Raw genomic sequence first — 20487 nt, 5'->3', positions numbered from 1 at the left:
AGAAAGGAGGCCTGCCGACAGAGAGACCGGCCCGCCGATCGGTGAGTCCCGATCATGTACCAGGTCACTCCGCCACCCCCGCCCCCCCCCCTCCGACCCCCCCCTCCGACCCGACCCCCCCGACCGACCCGACCCGACCCCCCCCCCCCCCCCCCGAAGGGCGCCGAAGTTCAGCTTGCCCGGGGCGCCAGCAACCCTAGGGCCGGCGCACAACCCTGCTTAAGGCATCCGCCATCAGACCCGCCTCTGTGGCTCCCCCAAGCTCCTATTCTCACTTGCCCTTTAGTTCCTCTATCTGGGTTTCCTCCGACTCTATAAGTTCTTTGTAGATATCTGATACCTCCCCCCCCCCCCTCTCACCCCATGTTCTGGAAATCACTCTGTCCTGTATCCCCCGTGGTGGCAGGATCGGAAAGGTTGGAACCTGCCTTCTCAGAAAATCCCATACCCGCAGATATCTAAACTCATTCCATGTTAGCAGTTCAAATTTCTCCTCCAAATCCTTCAAGCTAGGGAAGCTCCCGTCTATAAATAGATTACAATTTTAATTAGAACTATCATTTACATTGAGAGTGAAGTTCATCAATAACACTGGCTGCATGTCCAAAATTTAAATCTTGATCAAATTAAACATGCTGCATTATGGGGCTGAATCTTCCAGCTGTTCCCACTGCTGACATAGCTTCCCCCCCCCCAACAACCATCAGTTATCTCTGTCCTGGGTCGTTTTGCAATCCTATGCCTCTGGAGGGTGCATTTCCCACAGCTGACACTGCCTCTTTGGTGGCACTGCTGAGCAAGAGTTCAGCTTCCACCAGCCTCTGACTGGCCAGCAGCCCACATCAGGTGGAACTTCCCACTCCCTGACAGCTGATCCCATCGAAGGCCCACTGAGATGGCCTATTAATTGCCTAATTGCCCCATTTCTCAGCAGGCCTTTCCCAAAAAAAGATAATGTGTCTCTCTTGCCGACTCCTCAGCCGTTAGATATCAGCTGATATGGATGAAAGAGTTTGGAACTGAAGAGATATTCAAAAGTGATTGGTGACCAATTTTAGAAGAACTCCAAAAATCCTTCCATCCTAGTCTTGCACCTAGATTGTGTTGGATTTACCTCTGAAGGCCACTAGAAGCCACTTACTGTCAGAGGTTATGGATTCCAAGAATAAAAGATTGGCATTTATATAATGTCCTTCATGACTTCAGAGTACTTTCCGGCCAAAAGTACATTTTTGAAGTGCAACCACTTGTGTTGTAGGAACCCAGTGCAGACACAATGGGCCAAATGGCCTCCTTCTGCCCCGTAACAACTCTGTGAAGTGCGGAAGCCATCTGCCCACAGCAAGCTCTTGCAAAGAGCAATTAAATAAACAACCAGTTAATCTGTTTCAGGTATTGCTTTCCACCAAATTAACCTAACACTGTTGTGCAATGATGTTAAACATCACCAGACTGGAACTGAAATAAAGTATTCATTTTCAGAATAAGTGTCCAAAATGACTGACAGATGCAGCATTGAAATCCGACATGCTCACTTAAATATCAGAATAGCAAAGAACTAATTTTCTCTTGCAACAGTCTGCATAACATTACCTTGTCATTGTAATTGTTAGGAGAGTTAACAACTGCATTCAGATTATAAGATGACTTCTTTTTTTTTGCAAACATAATTTTTGCTGGAGCAAATTAAACCTGCATGTTTAATAGCGGTAAAATATTAGAATGCATGGCAAAGTAGACAATATTACACTTTTGCTGTTAGAAATAAGACACCAACCTTTTTCACGCTATTGATAAGCACCTCTTTCTCTTGACTAATGTCATCTGCAGAAAGTTCACTATTGAATTTCAGCTCAGGATGAGCCTCCTCATTTAGGTCAACTACACATGGAACAAACACCATCATTGCTCATATCAAACCAAGTATGATGCTACTGTAAGACCAGTAAAGTTGAAAGTATTTTTAAATAATAACACACCACATCCAAAAAAACCCCCAAGGATTGTACACCACATGGCAAATTACAATATGCTTGTTGGATACACATGATTCATCTGTCCCCACTGTTTTTTTGAAAAGTGGCCTTGACTTTAGCACTTCAAACGACTGCTGACCACTATGCCTGCTTCTTGTCACCTAGTTATCGACCAAAGGCCTTAATCTTGTGTGAGGATTTTTGAATGGTGGGGTTTCCCGTGCCACCCCCCCCCCCCCCCCCCCCCCCCCCCCCCCAACCCATGCCAGTTCACCTGGATTAACTGATCTTCGCCTCTCCCGATGTGGGTAAAATAACGGCGGGAGCAAAATGAGGCACGTGGCCAAAAGGCCAAGGGCCGGCAGGCTGCCCAAAGCCTCCATAAACCCCCCCCCCCCCCCGAACAATATTGGAGACAGGTTGGGCATGGGGCCAGGGACTGCAGTTGACACGATCCTACCTTCAAACCTGTTGACAGGGGAATTATCATTGGTAAAATCTAGAATGGTGCAAAGGTGCTAATTGGAATGAAGAGACGAGGGACTATATTTTGCTCAGTTTTCCATAAATAAGAGAAAACTCCCTTTCTCTTCAGAATCTTCCACGAGTAACCAAGCTCCAGAAACACCTGTCTATGAAGTATAGAATTCAGAGAATGGAACTTTGCTGATGGGACCAAACCAAATTCTGGCGATTCAACAAGCTGGTAATGATGATAGTTTAATGCGTGCATGGGAGCTAATTTACCCTCAGAACATGAAACTTTTTTTCCAGATGCACCAAATTTGGATAGAATTATAGATCGAAAAGCCAACCTTCAGATCAAAAAGGGACTGTTTCTTGGCAGAATGGGAACTGCCAGCACGATTTTAGTGAGCAGTGCCTAGTCAATTCTAAAAGGGAGGCAACTAACACAGCATTTTGACACATTCAATAACTTGAGAGAGCTGGCAGTAGACCTGGAGGGAACTACTTTATTCCAAAAAAAAGCACATATAAGCAAGACATAAGGATTACTCGCAAGTAGCAGCAGCTCTAACCCTCAAAGCAGCACTAACAACAGTTAGTTAGAACTGGCAGCATCTGTGGAGAGAAAATAGAATTAACCTTTCGAGCTCAGTCATACGGACTCGAAACATGAACTCTATTTTCTCTCACCACAGTTGCTGCCAGATTGCTCAGTTTTTCCAGCATTTTCTGTTTTTGTTTCAGATTCCACCATCCGCAGTATTTTGCTTTCATCTAAATTAGCTGGCCCTCCCTGTTTGCTTAAATCTTTTGCTTCTGTTCCTTTCTGCATAGTTACAAAAGTTGTCAAAGGGCCGTATTGCACGGGATAATTAATCCTTCACCGACAGTGCCACATCTAATTTTTTAAAAAATATTGATAAACTTGATCAGCCTTTCCATTGGAATGAATGATGTGAAGTAATGGATGGCAGCATAACAATGGTGTCCGCAAAATCAGACAGACTGCAGCTCACTGTTGAGAGACTAGTCTTGATGCTGAACAATTTGCTCAACTTTGAGGTTGTTGAGGCAGTAAAGGATATTGAGATGCTTTCTTCAGCACATTCTTTATTTGTCAATATAGATTTAGAACAATAGATAGTTGATTTGAGGGTGTGCTATAAAATAGTTACCGAATAGCATGTTTTGTGACTTAAAAGCCCTCAGGAAAAAAGATTAATTGCGGCTACTCCTTCAAAAATCATTACACTAGCACAGGCAATAAGTTCAGTAAAATACAGCGGTTTGAACAAGCATGCAATTTTTATTGATCTGCTCAAAAACTTGGATAACAGAATTTTTTGAAAATAATGCGTTTGCGTTAAATGTTGAGTGCGTGATCATTCCTTATTCCAGCACCCTCTAATATGCAGAGGACTAAACCCATCAGCAACCGTACAGGTACAGTAGTTCAAGGCTACCACACTGTGGTTTATTTAGTGCAGTATCATTGAAAGGTACTTGAGTTTTTAAAGGTGTTGGTGGTGATTCACTTTTTTCGAAACTTTCATTAATCGCAGTGATAACGACATTATGAAAATAGAGCTTTTTATTGAATTTGCAGCTGAAGAAAAAATACAAATAGTTAAGTTTCCAAATTTGACTTGTGGGTTCAATGATATTGGTCACGTTTTGCGCACATGCTGTAGTTTTGACCCACCAACATCTTTAAATAAGGTGATTTCAGAACAATTGAATAATTTTAGCTCCTCACATACATATTAGAGTTTTGGGTGCCTGCATGTAGTAAAGTCAGCCACAATCATCATTCAGATCCACCACAAGTGCGGGAACTCATACAAGAGTAAAATGGTGCAGTTAGATTAATCAATTAGACTAGGTCAGTGTTTGGGGAGAAAGCAGGTCAGTGGGGTTCAAAAACAATTAAACCCATGCTAAGATGTCAAATTGATATCGAAATGAGGTCCAGTTTTAGTTAAGTTCTGAACATTAAATTTAAGTTCTGAACATTTCTTGATTATGTGCGACATGCTTCTGTGAAGATTTTGTTCTCTCGGCAAAGATTGGTAACGTGCTTTCTCCGCAGTAACTAAAACAAGTTGCTTGGATTTCAGACTTGCTAAACCCGAGAAGGTTAAGTACTTCATAATGCGCCACTTTCCAAAAGATTGTTAAGGTACTTTCAACACTATTAGAAGCTAGGAATAAAAGTTTTTTTTTACCAGGCCCAATTATTTACCCGCAGCTACTTTTCTTACCGGAATTCGGAGATAGGTCAGCTAGAAATATAGGACAAGAAAAAATTACAACCATTCAAGCCAACTGTTCTCATGGACAATAATAATAATTAATTTGTTTAAGAAGTAATCAATGCCAACTTTCTGAAACGCAGTTACCATTTTCTATTTCTTCTTCATTTTCATCTTCTAACATACTAGCTGGGCTGGATGTTTCCCCACCTTCCATCAGCCTTCTAAACGTTTCAAGTTGTTCTGAAATCAAGATTAATTTAAAAGGCATTAATGGCTAACTAATAGGGTTCATCCCTCACTGAACCTTTTTTGAAGTTCACATTCCAGTGGCCTCCTTCACTGTCGTACTAACATTGGCGGCCGTGATGAATATCCTGGTGTGGGTTTCACTTTGCAGCATCTTTCAATGAACTTGCTTTGTTTTTAAGGTTTATTAAGGTCATGTGTACTGCTGTTTGGGCTTTTCTATCTATAAAGGGATTGGCTGGTCGACTCTTCAAAACCTGTTAAAACGTCTCCCCAGCCTTTGTATGTGTTTCAGCTACATCAGCCGATTAAAGTGGAGCAGATTAAAAGCAAAGAGAAATAAATCAGATATAAAGATAGAAAAAAGCATTTTTAAGATGGTGTATCATTAAAATGCCAAATAAATGTTAAATCAGTTCACAATTTTAGAGTTTGACCTTCCAGGCAGTTTAAATGTTGCACTGCAAGATACATTTACCCGTTTGTATGTGTGTGTGAGACGCCTATAACTTTGCCCTTTCCCATTCTGCAGATAATCAGTTCCCAGATTGCATTACTGCCCAAATGCAGTGAGGCAAGATGCTGCAACAACAGATCTATTATGCCTGTAGGCTGATAGTCCACCAGCACCCTCTCCACAAAGAGAAACATCGAGAATACAAGTTAATGATCTTGTCAAACTGGCTGACATTTAAAAGAAGTATCAAATGTAGTATGTGGGTGTTTGGCACAGCAGGGGTTAATGTGGGACTGCCGAACCCGTACCGCCCACAGTTAGTAGTGTAGCAGAAGCCAGCATGGAGTCAGGGCTGTACCATATATATATACACACACTTATGAGTTGTTAATAAATACTTAATGATCAGCCACACAATCCTCCAGACCTCTTAGTGAAACCAAACAAACCCTTGCAACACGAAAGACATTATTTATTTTAGTGGTATCTGGAGCACAACAATTAGAGGCTGAAATACTTAACAAAAAACAATTCTCAACAATCTTGGGGTGAAAGTCCTCCAATCAATAATTTTAATGACATGGTTGTTGTGGGTTAAAAGTTTGATGTCATTTTTAAAATTGAAATTGTATTTTTTTTAAAAATATGGTTTTAGCATGAATTCCATTCTTGATGTTCCTTCCAGACATGTTGATACTCATACAGGAACCCATGATAGTTGTGCAGTTTCTCAGCATCTTTAACAAAACTACACAAATTCTGCAGGTTAGCAAGTTCTGATGGTGGCAGCTCCATTTGATACTAATTAATTGAAAGAGATTCAACACTTCAGATTTGTTCATCGTTATTCCGTTTTCTCCCGCAAATTGGAAGTTATTCTGTTTCAGAGAACTGAAACCTTCTCAAAACAAACATTTATTCTACACTATTCTTACTCAATCACCATTTTCCGATCTCACAGATTTCCAAACTTACTTGACTCTACTTCAGGTTTTAACCGTTTATTTTTGATGAGTATTTTCCTTTTTAGGTCATTCGGGGATGGCAGAGGTCGGCTAGCTTCCAGCTGTAAAGTAATAAAAGGACTTGCAATTATACAGTGCCTTTCATAGCCACAGGGTATCACAAAGCACCTTACAGCCAATGAAGTACTTTTGAAGTCCAGTCATTGGCGTATTGTAGGAAATGTAGCAGCCAATTTGTGGGCAGCAACCTCCTAAAAACAGCAATGTAATAATAATCAATGTTTATTTTGTGACGTTGATTGAGGGCCAAGTATTTGCCAGGATACTGGGGAAGAGACTCCCTCGCTGATATTCAAAATCCTGGAATGTGCACAGGGCCTCTGTTTTACTTCTCTTCTGAACGATAGCACCTCTGACACTGCAGCACTCCCTCAATGCAGCATCAGAGTGTCAGTCTTGATTTTCGTGCTCAAGTCCTGGAGTGGGACTTGGAGCCAGAATCCCCTGAATCAGAGGCGAGAGCATTACCCGCTGGGCCAGGACACAATGCTGAATAGGCCTGTGTACGTCCACTTCAATACTTTGTAATAGGTTTCAATTTGAATTGCTTTAAAAAATATATATGTACATAAAAATAGCAATCATACTACATGGTGCTCCAGGGGCTGCTTCAGTAAAAGTTCACCAAATATTTCTTCACTGTATTTGGCCATCTTGTACTGCTGGGGTTTACTGTAAAACAAGAATAATTTGGCATAATGGTATCTCCTAGTCCATAGAACTTTGCAGCATTTAACATAATTGCAGAAAACTATTCATTGAACTTTATTTAAGACCTTACCTGCAGTGATTTTCAAATGAAAGGATAACAGGATAATCAGATGTCACAAACGCTGTTTCTCTGATAGCTTGAACTACATCCTGTCAAGAAATTGGCAGCATCAAGAGCATTTTAAATAAGGCTGATATAATCACTGACTTCTCAAAACCTACAACGACTAAAGCTTCGAGGTTTTCTTTGAGTACAAAGAGGAATAAATAGATTCAACTGTGCTTATTTCCTAGTCATCAATTGCCAATTGTCCTGCAATAATTACATTGCAATCATCAATACTTTTGTGTGGATGTCAGCAAACAAGAACTGCACAGATTACACAGAGCCATCAGCATACCGACTGCCATCAAATCTTAACAGGAATCTCAGGATGAACTAACCCACCCCAACATTGCCATAGCCATGAAAACGAAAAATAAGAGGCAATGGCCTGAATAACATCTGACTTCAACATCATCTTCCAAATCAATGACCCACTGGCATCTAGAAAAGGATGTGCAGCAGACACATGGGAGCACCACGAGGTGCAAGTACCCCATTGGATCGCACACCATTCCTGCTCTGGAAATGTACCACTGTTCCTTCACTGTCGTTGGATCAAATACCTGGATATCAACAGTTAAATTATCGTGAAGGCCTTATGCAAACTCGGGTGGGATTCGCTGTTACTTAGAAGGTTAAGCAAGGAGTGATTCAATTGGAGTAGTCAAGACTTCTAGGGGAAAAGACAGGTGGATCGATTACATAGAATTTACAGTGCAGAAGGAGGCCATCCGGCTTATCGGGAAACATGATCTTTCCATGGAGAATCCAGTTTCCCGATTCTCTCCGGGCTTTCAACCCATAAGACCATAAAACATAGAAGCAGAATTAGGCCACTCGGCCCATCGAGTCTGCTCTGCCATTCAATCATGGCTGATATTTTTCTCATCTCCATTCTCCTGCCTTCTCCCCATAACCCGACCCCCTTATTAATCAAGAAACAAGGTAACCATGTCACCAATCCCGCACACGGTTAGGGAAAGTTCAAAATCGCCCCCGTTATTTTTTGTTGACGTCAACGATACCATGTGTTGTCCTTTATTCAATTAACATCTAGTAATTTGCATACTTGGAATACAATACCATATGATAAAAGTCAAGATGTTTTCTGTAAACACACATTTAAGCAACTGAATTTATGCATTATTAATTTGAGAAATTACACTATGACAGATGGGAAAACCATAATACCATGTAATTATTTTTAACAGTTGCTGAGACACTTTGGTTCAATGTTTAAATGGGAAACACAATATAAAACATACCAGTGAGGAAGTCCTATATTTGTTCAGTCAAACATTAATTATCAAAATGCTATATTTCACCAAAACTAGTTCAGTTTGTCCCATGCAGGTAGTTTATTTTTCATGTTAATTTTTAATATTGAGTTTGTGATTTGTGATAACTTGATTTAAGGAAGATTTGATGTATGATCTCAGGATATCATGAACATAATTGGCAACGATTTAGTATTTTTGAAGCATAATCACTGTGGTAACATTAAAAGAAACATGGCAGCTAATTTTCTTGAGCAAGGCCTCACAAACATGGGATAAATGATCAGATCATCTGTGGTAGGTAGTGGTTGAGCGGTAAACACTGGGAGAACGCACTTTCTCCTCTTCAAAGAGTACCAAGGCATCTTCTGCATCCACCTTCGGCGGCAAATGCGGTCTTGTCTTGTCTAAAAGCGGTGCAGCAATCCCTCAGAATGATATTTGAGTGGCATTCTAGATTATATGCTCAAAACTCTAAATACCCACATCTTGTAAGAGCTGTTAGTTATGTTTTTGAATGAATGTACAGAAACAGGAGGGGGTTCATTTTTTGACATTGGGATCCCAGTGTGCAAGGCTCGTTACTAAGTGTGCGATGTTTATTATTCTTTTCATGGGATCTGGACATCACTGGCAAGGCCAGCAATTGTTGTCCATTTCAAAGGGCTGTTAAGAGTTAACCACATTACTGTGGATCTGCAATCGAAAGTAGGTCAGACAAGGTGAGGATGGCAGATTTACTTCCCTAAATGACATTAGTGATAGGTTTTTACAACACCCAATGACAGTTTCATGGTTACCAATTCTGAGACTAGCTTTTCAATTCCAGATTTTGTACGCTGAATTGAAATTTCACAAGCTGCCATGGTGGGATTTGAACCTAAAGGGATTTGGGCCTAACATCACTACTATAAACCCCCCCCCCCCCCCCCCCCCCAAGTTGGAAAGTTACCCATTAGAACAAGATTGCAGACCTTGCTCCACTTTACATCAAAATTACAGAATTATTGTCCAATAAAGATTATTCCAAGCAACAACTTTTACCTTAAAAAGAATATCTGTGCACATTGCCTTTCCATGTGTTATTATTGGCTCCTGGTCTTCTCCTTTTCCATCCCAACAATCTAATTCAATACATCTGATAAAACAAAATAAAGAGGTGCAGTATTGTGAGTGCAATATTTTGCTGCTAAAATATGACATGCGTGACGTTCATTCACAATAAAATGCATTTCTATTCTGAACAGAATGCTACATGAAGCACTGTAGAACGGATTGTGAATTTGGGTCTTAAGTTATCTTCAGCATACTGTAACAAATCCAGTGCGATGTTCTTAATTTAGAGTTAGATCTAAATTAATTGAAAAGAATTATGAACCCTGAAAGGCCACGTCTTCATGGAGATTTGTGGAACTAAAAAAGCTTCCCTGGTTTCACCTTATCGTGGTCTTTGGTGCAGCTGTTAGTTTCAGTTTTGACCTCATGTGGTTTGCAGCTCATGGATGAGCCCTGGCAGTTGCGAGCAGGCTCCAGCAATTTGGGCTCAGAGAAGCCCTGGGGAGCAGAGGTGGTGGTTGAAGCCGTGGGAATCATACATAGCTCGGTGCAGCTGGAAGACTGGTGTTTTGAGAAACCCGGGTAGTGTCAGCTTATCAATCGGCAAAAGAGTTGGAACTGTGCTGCTAATCAGAGGTGGCAGTGTAGCTTTGTGAATCCCATGCAATTCAGTCTCAGGAGAAGTGATTTAACCATCTGGAGGTGACAAGCCATTGAGGCAATCTGATTAAGGGAATTCAGAGAATAAATCTTCGAAAGTGAAGAGTTGAAATCCCTCATGAAGGAGACAGAATCTTAGCAACATTTTTTGATTCTCAATTGGGATTGATGTTTGGGTGGGTTGCTGAGAAATCTGTGGGATCTATGTTAGTTGCATCTGCTATTTAATGTGCAGTGTGGCGTGTTTTTCAGTTAATTCTGAATGTTAGAGTACAAGATAGATATTTTAAATTGTTTTATTTTGCTGAACTTGTATTGTAAAGTTTATTATGTTTGGTTAAAACCATGGAATCTTGTAGCTTTATTCCCTTCGTGGGTAACTGGAATTTCAAACTTTGTTTACTTTAAACATTAAGTTATTAGTCCCCAACTAGATTGTTGACAATATGTATAGACCAAAATTATAGGTTATAGTATTTGCGGAATGTGGTTTTAGAAAGGGCTCATTATAAGTGTACAGCTTACATCCAAATGCAAAAATATGATTCATAAACTGAAAAGTGACTAATTAATAAATCCAGATATACACTTGGTGACTCAGGTTTTCACTCAATTATCTTCCGGACTTCCTCAAGTTTACCACAACAATCACTGTCCAGACCACAACCACTCCATTAGAATCCGGATTCTTCAACTTGAACATCCTCAATTTAAAATGGGCTAACGGGTGGGTTGCGATGGATCAGAACAGAATTTGAGAGATCAGCTAGTTACACGTATTGCTGAGGGCAATTTCAACTCTACAATATCCCAGCTGAGGCATTGTATAAATATAGAATGTCATCAAAAACTGAAATTGTGGTCTGGGTTTATTAGAATTTTTGGGGGGGTTAAAAAAATACATTGAACATTCAAAACAAATTGCCATCTTCTCTGGGAAGCAAAATTGATTTTTCTAATTTAGCAAGCTCCTCAGAAGTGTACTAAGTTTGCATTTGCATTCACAATGAACACAAACATTAATGGCCAGATCCTAAAACACACTATAATTATACATATGTACACGTATTTGATCTGACTGATACCAAGCAGTGAACCAAAGCTATTAAAGTAATTATAATCCTTATCCTTCATATTATAGATTTGATCCACGAATCTCTCGCTGATGCACATTCCTTGCCAAATGCATCAAAAGTCTTTGTCCTTTAGCTGTGCTACATTTCCCCAGGTGTTTTGTGAATGCCTGATTTGCAATGCACGACAGCTGTTGTTCTTTCAAGGGCAATATTTTTCAGGCTGTCATCCATTCAGCTGTTGAGACTGATGCGGAAGGTGATTTTTGCAGATTTTCAGCATCTGGTGAAGGCAATTAACAGGAGTGCCTTAATTCCCTGGCCCAGTCTCTGCGGAAACAAAATCCCTCAGAGGGTCAACAGAACTACACTGTGCCGAAGGTGCAGCAGCAATAGTTCGGCAATAGGGCAGGTAACCTGGGCCACATGGTTAGGTTGCAGACTCTGATTACCCACATTTTGTGACACACCTCCAGGACATGTGTGACGCCATCGCAGTCAAGTCTGACATGGGAATAAAGCAGTGTAATTGCATTATGGGGATATGTGGCGATTTCCAGACGACCATTAGCAATAGGAGCAGTAGACCACACTGCCCACCCAAGCCTGCTCCGACATTCAATCTGATCATGGGCTCACCTTGGGCTTGAATTCCACTTTCCTCCCCATATCACTTATTTCCCTGACACACAAAAATCTACCTGTCCAGGCCTTCTATATTCAATGATAGAACGTCCACAATTCTCTGGGATAGAGAATCCAAAAGATTCACACCCCTTTGAGTGAAGAAATTTCTCCTCATTTTCCTAAGTGATTGGTCCCTTAATCTCAAAACCTGCAGAAACAATCTCTCGGCGTTCGTCCCATCAGGCCCCTTCAGAATTGTGTAGGTTTCAATGAGATCACCTCTCATTCGTCTAAATGCCAGAGAATTTATCCAATTTACTCAACCTATCATAAGACACCCTCTTCATCCCAGGACCAATTTAGTGAACTTTCTCGATGTGGTAGCATGAATATACAGAAATTATAAAGGCTAACTAAAAAATTGTCGAAAAAGCTTTCAGATACAGTAAATACTGAAGGGTATGAAATGAAAATAGCACAGTGAGATGTGGCAAGGACTAAAGTCAAGCAAAATTAATAACCTTTGAATAATTTTGGTCTTCATCAAATTGAAAGAAAGTTAATCTAATTTATAAAAGTTATTAGGTCTTTTTGAATTGAAGTTGATGGGAGAGCAGAATTATGATGAGCTTCAGCACTGGTCCTTTCAGTTGCTTGGTTGAGCTAAATATGTCAAAATAATAAAGGGGTAAGAGCATGAATCCCAAGAGAAATGATTCTGAGCAGGCACTGCGATTGTTCTTGTCGGAGACGAGAAAGACCGAGAGGGATATGACTGAAGCTTTAAGTGAATACAGCTTTGTGTGCAAAGGATCAGTTTGAACTAATTGAGTTCATATGAGAGAGCAGGATCAGGAAACACAAGTGTAAGCTGAGCAGAGGGGGGTGGGGCGTTGGGAAACATTGCAAGAGTGGTCAATTTTTGGAAAATTGCCTACCAAGGGAGGTATTCGGGAAAGAAGCGGTGGACCCTTCAAATTGGAGCGAGGAGCACATGCAGCCTCTGGCACAGACACACTGTAAGCCAGATAGAGCTACAAGGAATGACTTTCCTGGCCCCTGTCTTCTGGGAACAGAGTGGCTTTTTAACCCTGACCCAGGATTTGCAGAGCTTTCTGGGGAAGGATGGCCCGAGGGGCAGGGGAGAAACAGAGGCAGGCAAGCTAGACGGGATCAATTTAATGAGATAGGAGGGTAAACTCAGTTACTGGCCTCATTTCCCAGCAGAGGTGTCAGGGATGTGTACAAAGCAGCTGACCCTAAGACACTTTGGTCAACAGTGCAGTGTGACAGAGTAAGGGAAGGATGGGTGGATAGAAGGAGTAACGATGGGGCTGCATTATGTCTTCCTTTATTGTCTCTTAGAGCCAATACAGAGCTACCTTGACGCATGTGCAGCACTGTCGTCTCTGAGTCACAAGGTTCTGGTTCTGCAGTCTGACTCCTGCGCAAAACTCCAGGCTGACACTCTGGTGCCAGCGCTGAGGCAGTGCTGCAGTGTTGGGATGAGATGTTGAACTGAGGCCCTGTCTGCCTCTCAGGTTGACATAAACATTTCCTGCTATACTATTCATCGAAAATGTCTGCTGCCCTGGCCAGTATTCATCCCATCAATCAACATCACCAAATCAGGTTGTGTGGCTGGTGTCAAATTGTTGTTTGTGGGGGATAGCTGAGTGCACATTGGCTGTTGCCAGCTTTCCTCAATTACATCAGTGGCTAAGGAGTTTTGGGAGAGTCTCAAACTAGAGGACACAATTTAACAATAAGTGGACCCCATTTCATTATAGGGATCAGGAGAAAATGTTTCTCTCAGAGGGATGAGTGTCTTGGAACTCTCTTCCCCGCAGGAGGCAGGGCCGTTGAATATTGTGAAGACAGAGGGAGTGAAAGATTATCGGGAATTAGGCGGGTCTGTGGGCTGAGGCCACAATCAGATCAGCCATGATTTTATTGAATGGTGGAGCTGGCTCGAGGGGCCTGACTGGTCTACTCCTGATTCATATGTTAACCTTTTATTATGCTCTGCGCATTAGGACAAACCTGCAGCCTGATAAGAGGACTTGTCTGTACATCTCGACAGAGGATTTGCCTCCAAACTGCCTGCCCGTGAGATACGTGTTGTGTGAGGAACTGATAAAGTAGTGGGACAGGGGGTGCTCCATTTCCTGGTACAACTCCAAACGATCAAGGAAGACCGGTGCATTCTCATCAGACATCAGATAGCTGCAGAAGCCATCGCACGACATCATCGCTGCAAAACAAAATTGATCGGTTTAATTCAAATTAGAGCACTGATTCAAAAATCTGTGTCAATGCCATGCTGTACGCTAATACAGCATCTCTAATTAGGTCTGTGCAACCAACCAGAACTGATTAATGTGCGACGCTTGGACTCTCTACTGAAAATCTATTCTCACCTTAACAAAATAACCAACGGTAATCATGTCGCACACAAAAAAAGTATAATTCTGCATTCAGTATCGCACTGGCACAATGGGAATCTCATGCAGCACGATGCAAAATCCACACTCTGTTGGTAATAAAGCATTAAGATTTCTAACACTGTCACAGTCTGGTACTTTAAATAACAGCTAAGAAAGGAGAGCTACAAGTAATATGGGTCAGGGTTACCGCCCTCCACCCAAAACACACGTTTGAATCCATTCAAGTTCACTATTTGCTTTTCTCTAAAATATCACTACCCACACACACACAGGCACCAGGTCTCTTACCCAGTTACTGTTGCATTTTTAAAAGACTGTTGGAAAGCATGCACTATTCTCTCGAACAGTCTTTTGTTGTGTTCGGCCAATTCATTTAAGTGACACGATTCCTTAGGGCAGCACGGTGGCACAGTGGTTAGCATTGCTGCCTACGGCGCTGAGGACCTGGGTTCAAAGCCCGGCCCTGGGTCACTGTCCGTGAGGAGTTTGCACATTCTCCCCGTGTTTGCGTGGGTTTTCACCCCCACAACCCCAAAGATGTGCAGGTTAGGTGAATTGGCTACATTAAATTGCCCCTTAATTGGAAAAAAATAATTGGGTACTCTAAATTTATTTATTTTTTAAAAAGTGCACGATTCCTTAAATGTTCTCGCACAGTTGCGCATGCATGGTGATGGAAGCTGGTCAACTTGCGCTCAACCTACGTGGGAACCTTTGCATGACTTAGAGGGAACATGGCCATACCAACCCCTCCCTCCCTATCTCCCCCCAGCCCTATCCCGGGGAGGGGAGGGGATGCTGTGGGGTTCGCAAGGGGGGCAATCTCAGTGTCAGGGGTTGGACAGGGGGTTCTGGAGGTCTCCTGTCCTGCCAGAGATGGAGGATAAGGACTTTCTCTATTTCCCACCTAGCTCATCGGGTGCCCGCCAACCTGAAAATTGAGGCTCGTGGGTAAAGGCCCTTAAGTGGCTATTTAAAGGCCTTAACAGAGGCGAGGGCAGGCTTACTCTCCGAGGCCCTGTCTGTTCCACCATTAAATTCCGCCTGGTCTAACACCGAGGGATCCCGTCCAGTCGATTTCATGCTCCCTCCATCCAGCCTCAAAACCTGCTGGATGAGATGTGGGGGGGGGGGGGGGGGGGGGGGGGGGGGGGGGGGAAGGGCGTAAAATTCAGGCCACTGTTTCAGTAGGCAAAAGTGCTTTTGACCATTTGTTACAGTAAAACTTTTAAAATGAGTAACTTTCTCGCATCATTCACACAGCCATAAACTGGAAGTTCAAATCTCTTGTTAAAAGGCTCTCGATGGGGGTCGTCACATACGTTAACTCAAAACAAACCCTCCCTTCCTGGGAGAAGGAGGAGCTGGAATGTGTCCCACAAGTAAATTATGGGTCTCTGCAGCTTGGGGTTTATCCATTCCCAACAGTGAAACAGTCTGCCCTTCTTCCTGTGACTTGCTTTTGTGTTGAATGGCAGCCTTTAGAATACACAATTTGGGCCTCGCTGAAGCCACCAGCTGCCTCTTTCTGCCTGCTTCAAGCAGGCAGCTGGCTATAGCATGACAGAAATGATCCCAGTAGTTTTAATAGGTTGTGTTTCAAACTGATGATGTCAAATAGGTTCACCCATCCACCCCCTGCTCAAAACTCAAGTTAAAAACTACCCATCACAGCAACCTCAGCCAGTCCTACATCTGGACCGACTCGGAGTAGCACCAGATGTCCAAAATGCTGTTGAGTGCACCTTGTGCTGAATTACTCCCTGCTCACACATTATCCTTCTCCTTGTTGACTTAATCAGGCTCCTGCTCCACCAGAGCATTATATTTAAAATGCAAGTTCATTAATCTCTTCTGTGCCTTACCCTGCTCCATCTCGGAAAGCCCCTTCAATCTTGTATTTAGTCCCAAATATTCATTCCTCTGACCCTGTCCTTCTGTCAATTCCAACATCCACCACTAGTAGAACTTTTAGTCACCTCAGTTCTATTCTTTTGAACTCCCTTCGTGAACCTCTGCATTTAGAATGATAGAATCACTACAGTGAAGGAGGTAATTCAACCCATCGAATCTGCACTGAGCCTCCAAAAGAGCATCCTACCTAGGCCCACATCCCCACCCTTTCCTGTAACCATTAATCCCACCTAACCTTTTGGACACGAAGGGGCAATTTAGTATGGTCAATCTACCTAACCTACACATCTTTGGACTGTAGGAGGAAACCGGAGCACCCGGAGAAAATCCATGCAGACAACGAACAGGGAGCACGTACTAACTCCACACAGCCACCTAATGATCACAGTAGATTGCCCAATGTTTTATTCCTTTAGACGGGCTCTCCTTCCTGCCATCTGGCCATTTCATGTGTCCAAACACTATCCAGACCCTTCCAGACTGTCTCCAAGTACTCCAGTCAGCAGGAACATCCCATGCATCAACCCCCATCCACGTTGCCAATTCAGGCGTCCCTTGTATCAAGACATGCCTGTTGGCAGAGACAACCTTACAATGAAACTTACAATGAAACACACAGCACTGCAACGTGGGGACAAGGTCAATTACTGGGGGTCAATCAAGGGGGCCCCCGACACCGAGGGGTGGCTGTGTGTGCCTCAAAAGTGTTACGTCCTCCTCTGCTGCCAAAGCCTTCAGCGAGGCGAGGAGGCCGTGTCCTCTGCCTGCTGATCTCATGCCAACGGCAAACTCGTCACAGAGCATGTCTTTGGGGATGTGACCATCATCCATTCATCTCACAGGATCTTAGCCAACGGAGTTGCACCTCCACCACAGGTAAGGGAGGGAGACCGACCCCGATGTCCAACTCTAGTCGAATGGAGACATTGAAATCCTGACCTTTGACATCAATCTGATCCACCTAGCCATCCATTCCACTGCATCCTGAGGAATCCAAACTGCTGTGGCAACATACATTTTTGCATGTTGTAGTCTGGAGCTATGGAAAGTGATGGTAGAAGCACCAATACCTTACCATTACATGGCTGACGAGCATTTCTCCCTCTCTTACCACCTGTGCATTGGCCACATGTTGGAAGGATTTACAACCTGTTTGGCATTGGTATGAACATAACTTCCTACCCTTCAAGTCTTGTTGGAGGCACATAAATGGGGTGGGCCCCCATCCCACATTACCTAGCAGCTCTGAAGGATGGGAATTCCTCCCAGATGGGAGTGAACATCCCACCCTGACTCAATTAAGGCTGCCTCTAGATTATCGCTGCGGGGGCAGCTGGCTTTGTGGTTGGTTACGGTGCCAATTGACACTTTGGTCGGGGAGGTTGCTAATCACCCCGTAGCCGCCCTCCCACCACCTGTAAAATTTAACCCATGTCCTTCAAAAAGAACTATCAGGATGAAAAATGACGAAACACAATTTCCATTCATGTGGCATCTTTTAACATTGAAAAGTGGAATTTGCACATTCTCCCAGTGTTTGCATGGGTTTCACCCCCACAACCCAAAGATGTGCAGGCTAGGTGGATTGACCATGCTAAATTGCCCCTTAATTGGAAAAAATGAATTGAGTATTCTAAATTTATTAAAAAAACATTGAAAAAGCATCGCAAAATAATTGACTGAGACCAAATTAGATAAATGGATACCAAGTCAAAGAAGGTTTTCTATGGATAGGAAATATTACGGAGAGCTTTGTCACGAGAAGAGTTGTACAGTGATGTTTAAAAGGGAAAAGGGCAGTTAATGGCTTAACTTGCATTTCGATGGTGATTTGCCACGTGGAGAAATCTTTAATCTTTAGTTTAAAGGAGGGAATTCCAGATTGTGGCGATCAAGCTGTTAAAAGTCAGAGCTACTGAAGTACGGTGAGGGTTGGAGGGGGCATTTAAAACACAAGGCATAGAAGAAAATGAGAATCAGTGCGCAGGGATCGTGGGGTCGGAGGAACCTAAAGAGATCTGAAGGAACAAAACCATAAAGGGACTTAAAAAAATAATGATAAAAATGTAAACTTGTTGCCTTGGCGGATGGGGGTCCAATACGCCTGAATTGGGACTTGGGAGCAAGACTTTGACTTCGGCTTAGATACAGGCAGGGGAATTTCTGCTGAACTGAAGTTCATGGACGATGGAGCATTTGAAGCAAGTCAAGAAAACAGCAAAAGAGTCGAGTCTGGCAGTGGCAAGTGCATTGGTGAGAGTAGTACAGGGAGCTGGCTGAGGTCGGGGCAACGGCCATGTACCGGAGGTGGAAGTAGGCACTCTTTAAAATGGTGCAGATATGGTGTCCGACAAGAAGAGATTAGATTGTGGAAGAAAATGCTACAATGGTTATGGTTTATGCAAACAGTTTAACTTGGTGCCCACTAGGTGGCAGCTAGCCTCAAGATTCCACCATATGACAATATTATTGTAAGGAGATATTATTTGTGCATTTTGCCTAATATAGTCCCCACCACTGACTCCAAGCTTATTATGGAAAGCTATCTAAATTGGGGAAATGGAGTCAATTACAAACATAATAATATATTAAGTGGTGACTATTTTGGGCAGGTCACTGCAGGTCGAGAGAGCTCTGTTAATTTTACCAATTCGGCTCTTCATGTAGTTTTCTATCAGCTCAGTTGTTGAACACGGTTAGCTACAGTAATGCCTGTACGGAAGAATTAACTTTCTCACTTTATTTTGTCTTTTCATAATTTCTGTGACTTTTATTTATTTGTTTAATATAATTTAGAGTACCAAATTCTCTCTTTTCCAATTAAAGGGCAATTTGGCATGGCCAATCCATCTACCCTGCACATCTTTGGGTTGAGGGGGTGAGACCCACATTGACACGGGGAGAATGTGCAAACTCCACACGGTGACCCGGGGCAGGGATCGAACACGGGTCCTCGGCACCGTGAGGCAGCAGTGCTAACCACTGCGCCACCGTGCTGCTCCATGGTTTCTGTGGCTTGGAGCAGGCTGCCCCTCCACCAGCATGCTGTGAAACTGCCGTCCAGACATGTCACCGGGTTTGGAATAGGAACTCTGTGTTCAGCGGCCACGCGTGAAAAGTAGGAAGATACGTGAGCCAAGGTGCAGCTGAAGAAGTGACACTCAAGGGAGAGTGTAGGGGATTGATCCTTGGCTCTCGAGTAGGGAAGAAGGGCATGGGGCTGGGTGGGCTTCGCTGGAGAATTTTGAAAATGAGCTGGGGGAAGAGTCGCAATGTTCTTTTTCTGCCCAGTTTAGTGCATCAGAAACCTTTGGGGACATGTTGTGGTCTGGCTGAGATCAGTTAGGCCAGCACAAAAGATTGTGGAATTTTAGATGCAAGTTCTGCCAAGCATAAATCGGGTTTCTGTGACTTCTAATCCTGTTTTAAAAAAAGAACTGCATTGGAAGACAGTCCCAAGCACAAAACTGACCTCATCCTCTGATCAAAACAATGAGCTTTAGTGAGCTTTCACAGATGGAGGAGGGGGTGCCGGCTGTGTGGGCAGTGGCGGCATTAGCACTATTTCAGAAATCGTTTCAAGTATTAAAAATCATCTCATTCGCTTTGATGACATTCCCATTTCAGCTGCATTGATGAAACTGCACCAAGTCACCACGCTTAAATGTGCCAATGAATATTGTTTAATGTATGGAGAAGATAAAAAGGAATTTGTTTTATTACGTTGCCTGCTTCGAAAACTTTGGGCAGGATACTTTATTTGGAGGACTCTGCCCGCCTGGCAAAATAGAATCATTCCTGGTCTGTGCTGACGCTAGGAGTTGTGCCCAGAAGCGATACACTCTCCCTTGCCATGCTAATTTATGCATCGTGGAGAGTTTATATATAGAACATAGAAGATTACAGCGCAGTTTAAGGGAATACATTCCAAATCCTGCTAGCGGGCTGCCATTTTGAGCGGAGATACAGGAGCCGGATCCCCCTCACCGGCCCAATTCAACCCCTGCCCCCACCTCCCCCACCGACAAGTAGGGGCATGTTTCATCATGCCACCTCCCCCCAACACACACACACAGGAATTGATGGTCACCCCATCCCAATGAATGCATCTGAGGGTGACCCAACCAGAGACCCCCATCAGACACCGCCACCAGAGACCCCCCCCCCCCTCCCCATCAGATGGCTCCCT

General features: G+C 43.1%; 1 protein-coding gene across 1 annotated transcript in view; it reads right to left on the bottom strand.

Annotated features, from left to right (window-relative positions):
- Positions 1–20487, bottom strand: part of LOC119971201 (1-phosphatidylinositol 4,5-bisphosphate phosphodiesterase beta-4) — a 595914-nt gene that overhangs the window by 176253 nt on the left and 399174 nt on the right. Inside the window, exons 15-22 of the mRNA XM_038806423.1 lie at positions 13981–14191; positions 9566–9659; positions 7209–7288; positions 7015–7099; positions 6378–6468; positions 4844–4939; positions 4706–4726; positions 1774–1881 (exon numbers count right to left, since the gene is read on the bottom strand). Of these exons, the coding sequence (XP_038662351.1) occupies positions 1774–1881; positions 4706–4726; positions 4844–4939; positions 6378–6468; positions 7015–7099; positions 7209–7288; positions 9566–9659; positions 13981–14191 (786 nt within the window). The remainder of the gene's footprint in view (positions 1–1773; positions 1882–4705; positions 4727–4843; positions 4940–6377; positions 6469–7014; positions 7100–7208; positions 7289–9565; positions 9660–13980; positions 14192–20487) is intronic.

The sequence above is a fragment of the Scyliorhinus canicula genome, chromosome 1 (assembly GCF_902713615.1).
Source record: "Scyliorhinus canicula chromosome 1, sScyCan1.1, whole genome shotgun sequence".
NCBI lineage: Eukaryota > Metazoa > Chordata > Chondrichthyes > Carcharhiniformes > Scyliorhinidae > Scyliorhinus > Scyliorhinus canicula.
Note: the sequence above shows the minus strand (reverse complement) of the source record. Positions and strands in the feature narration are given on the sequence as shown.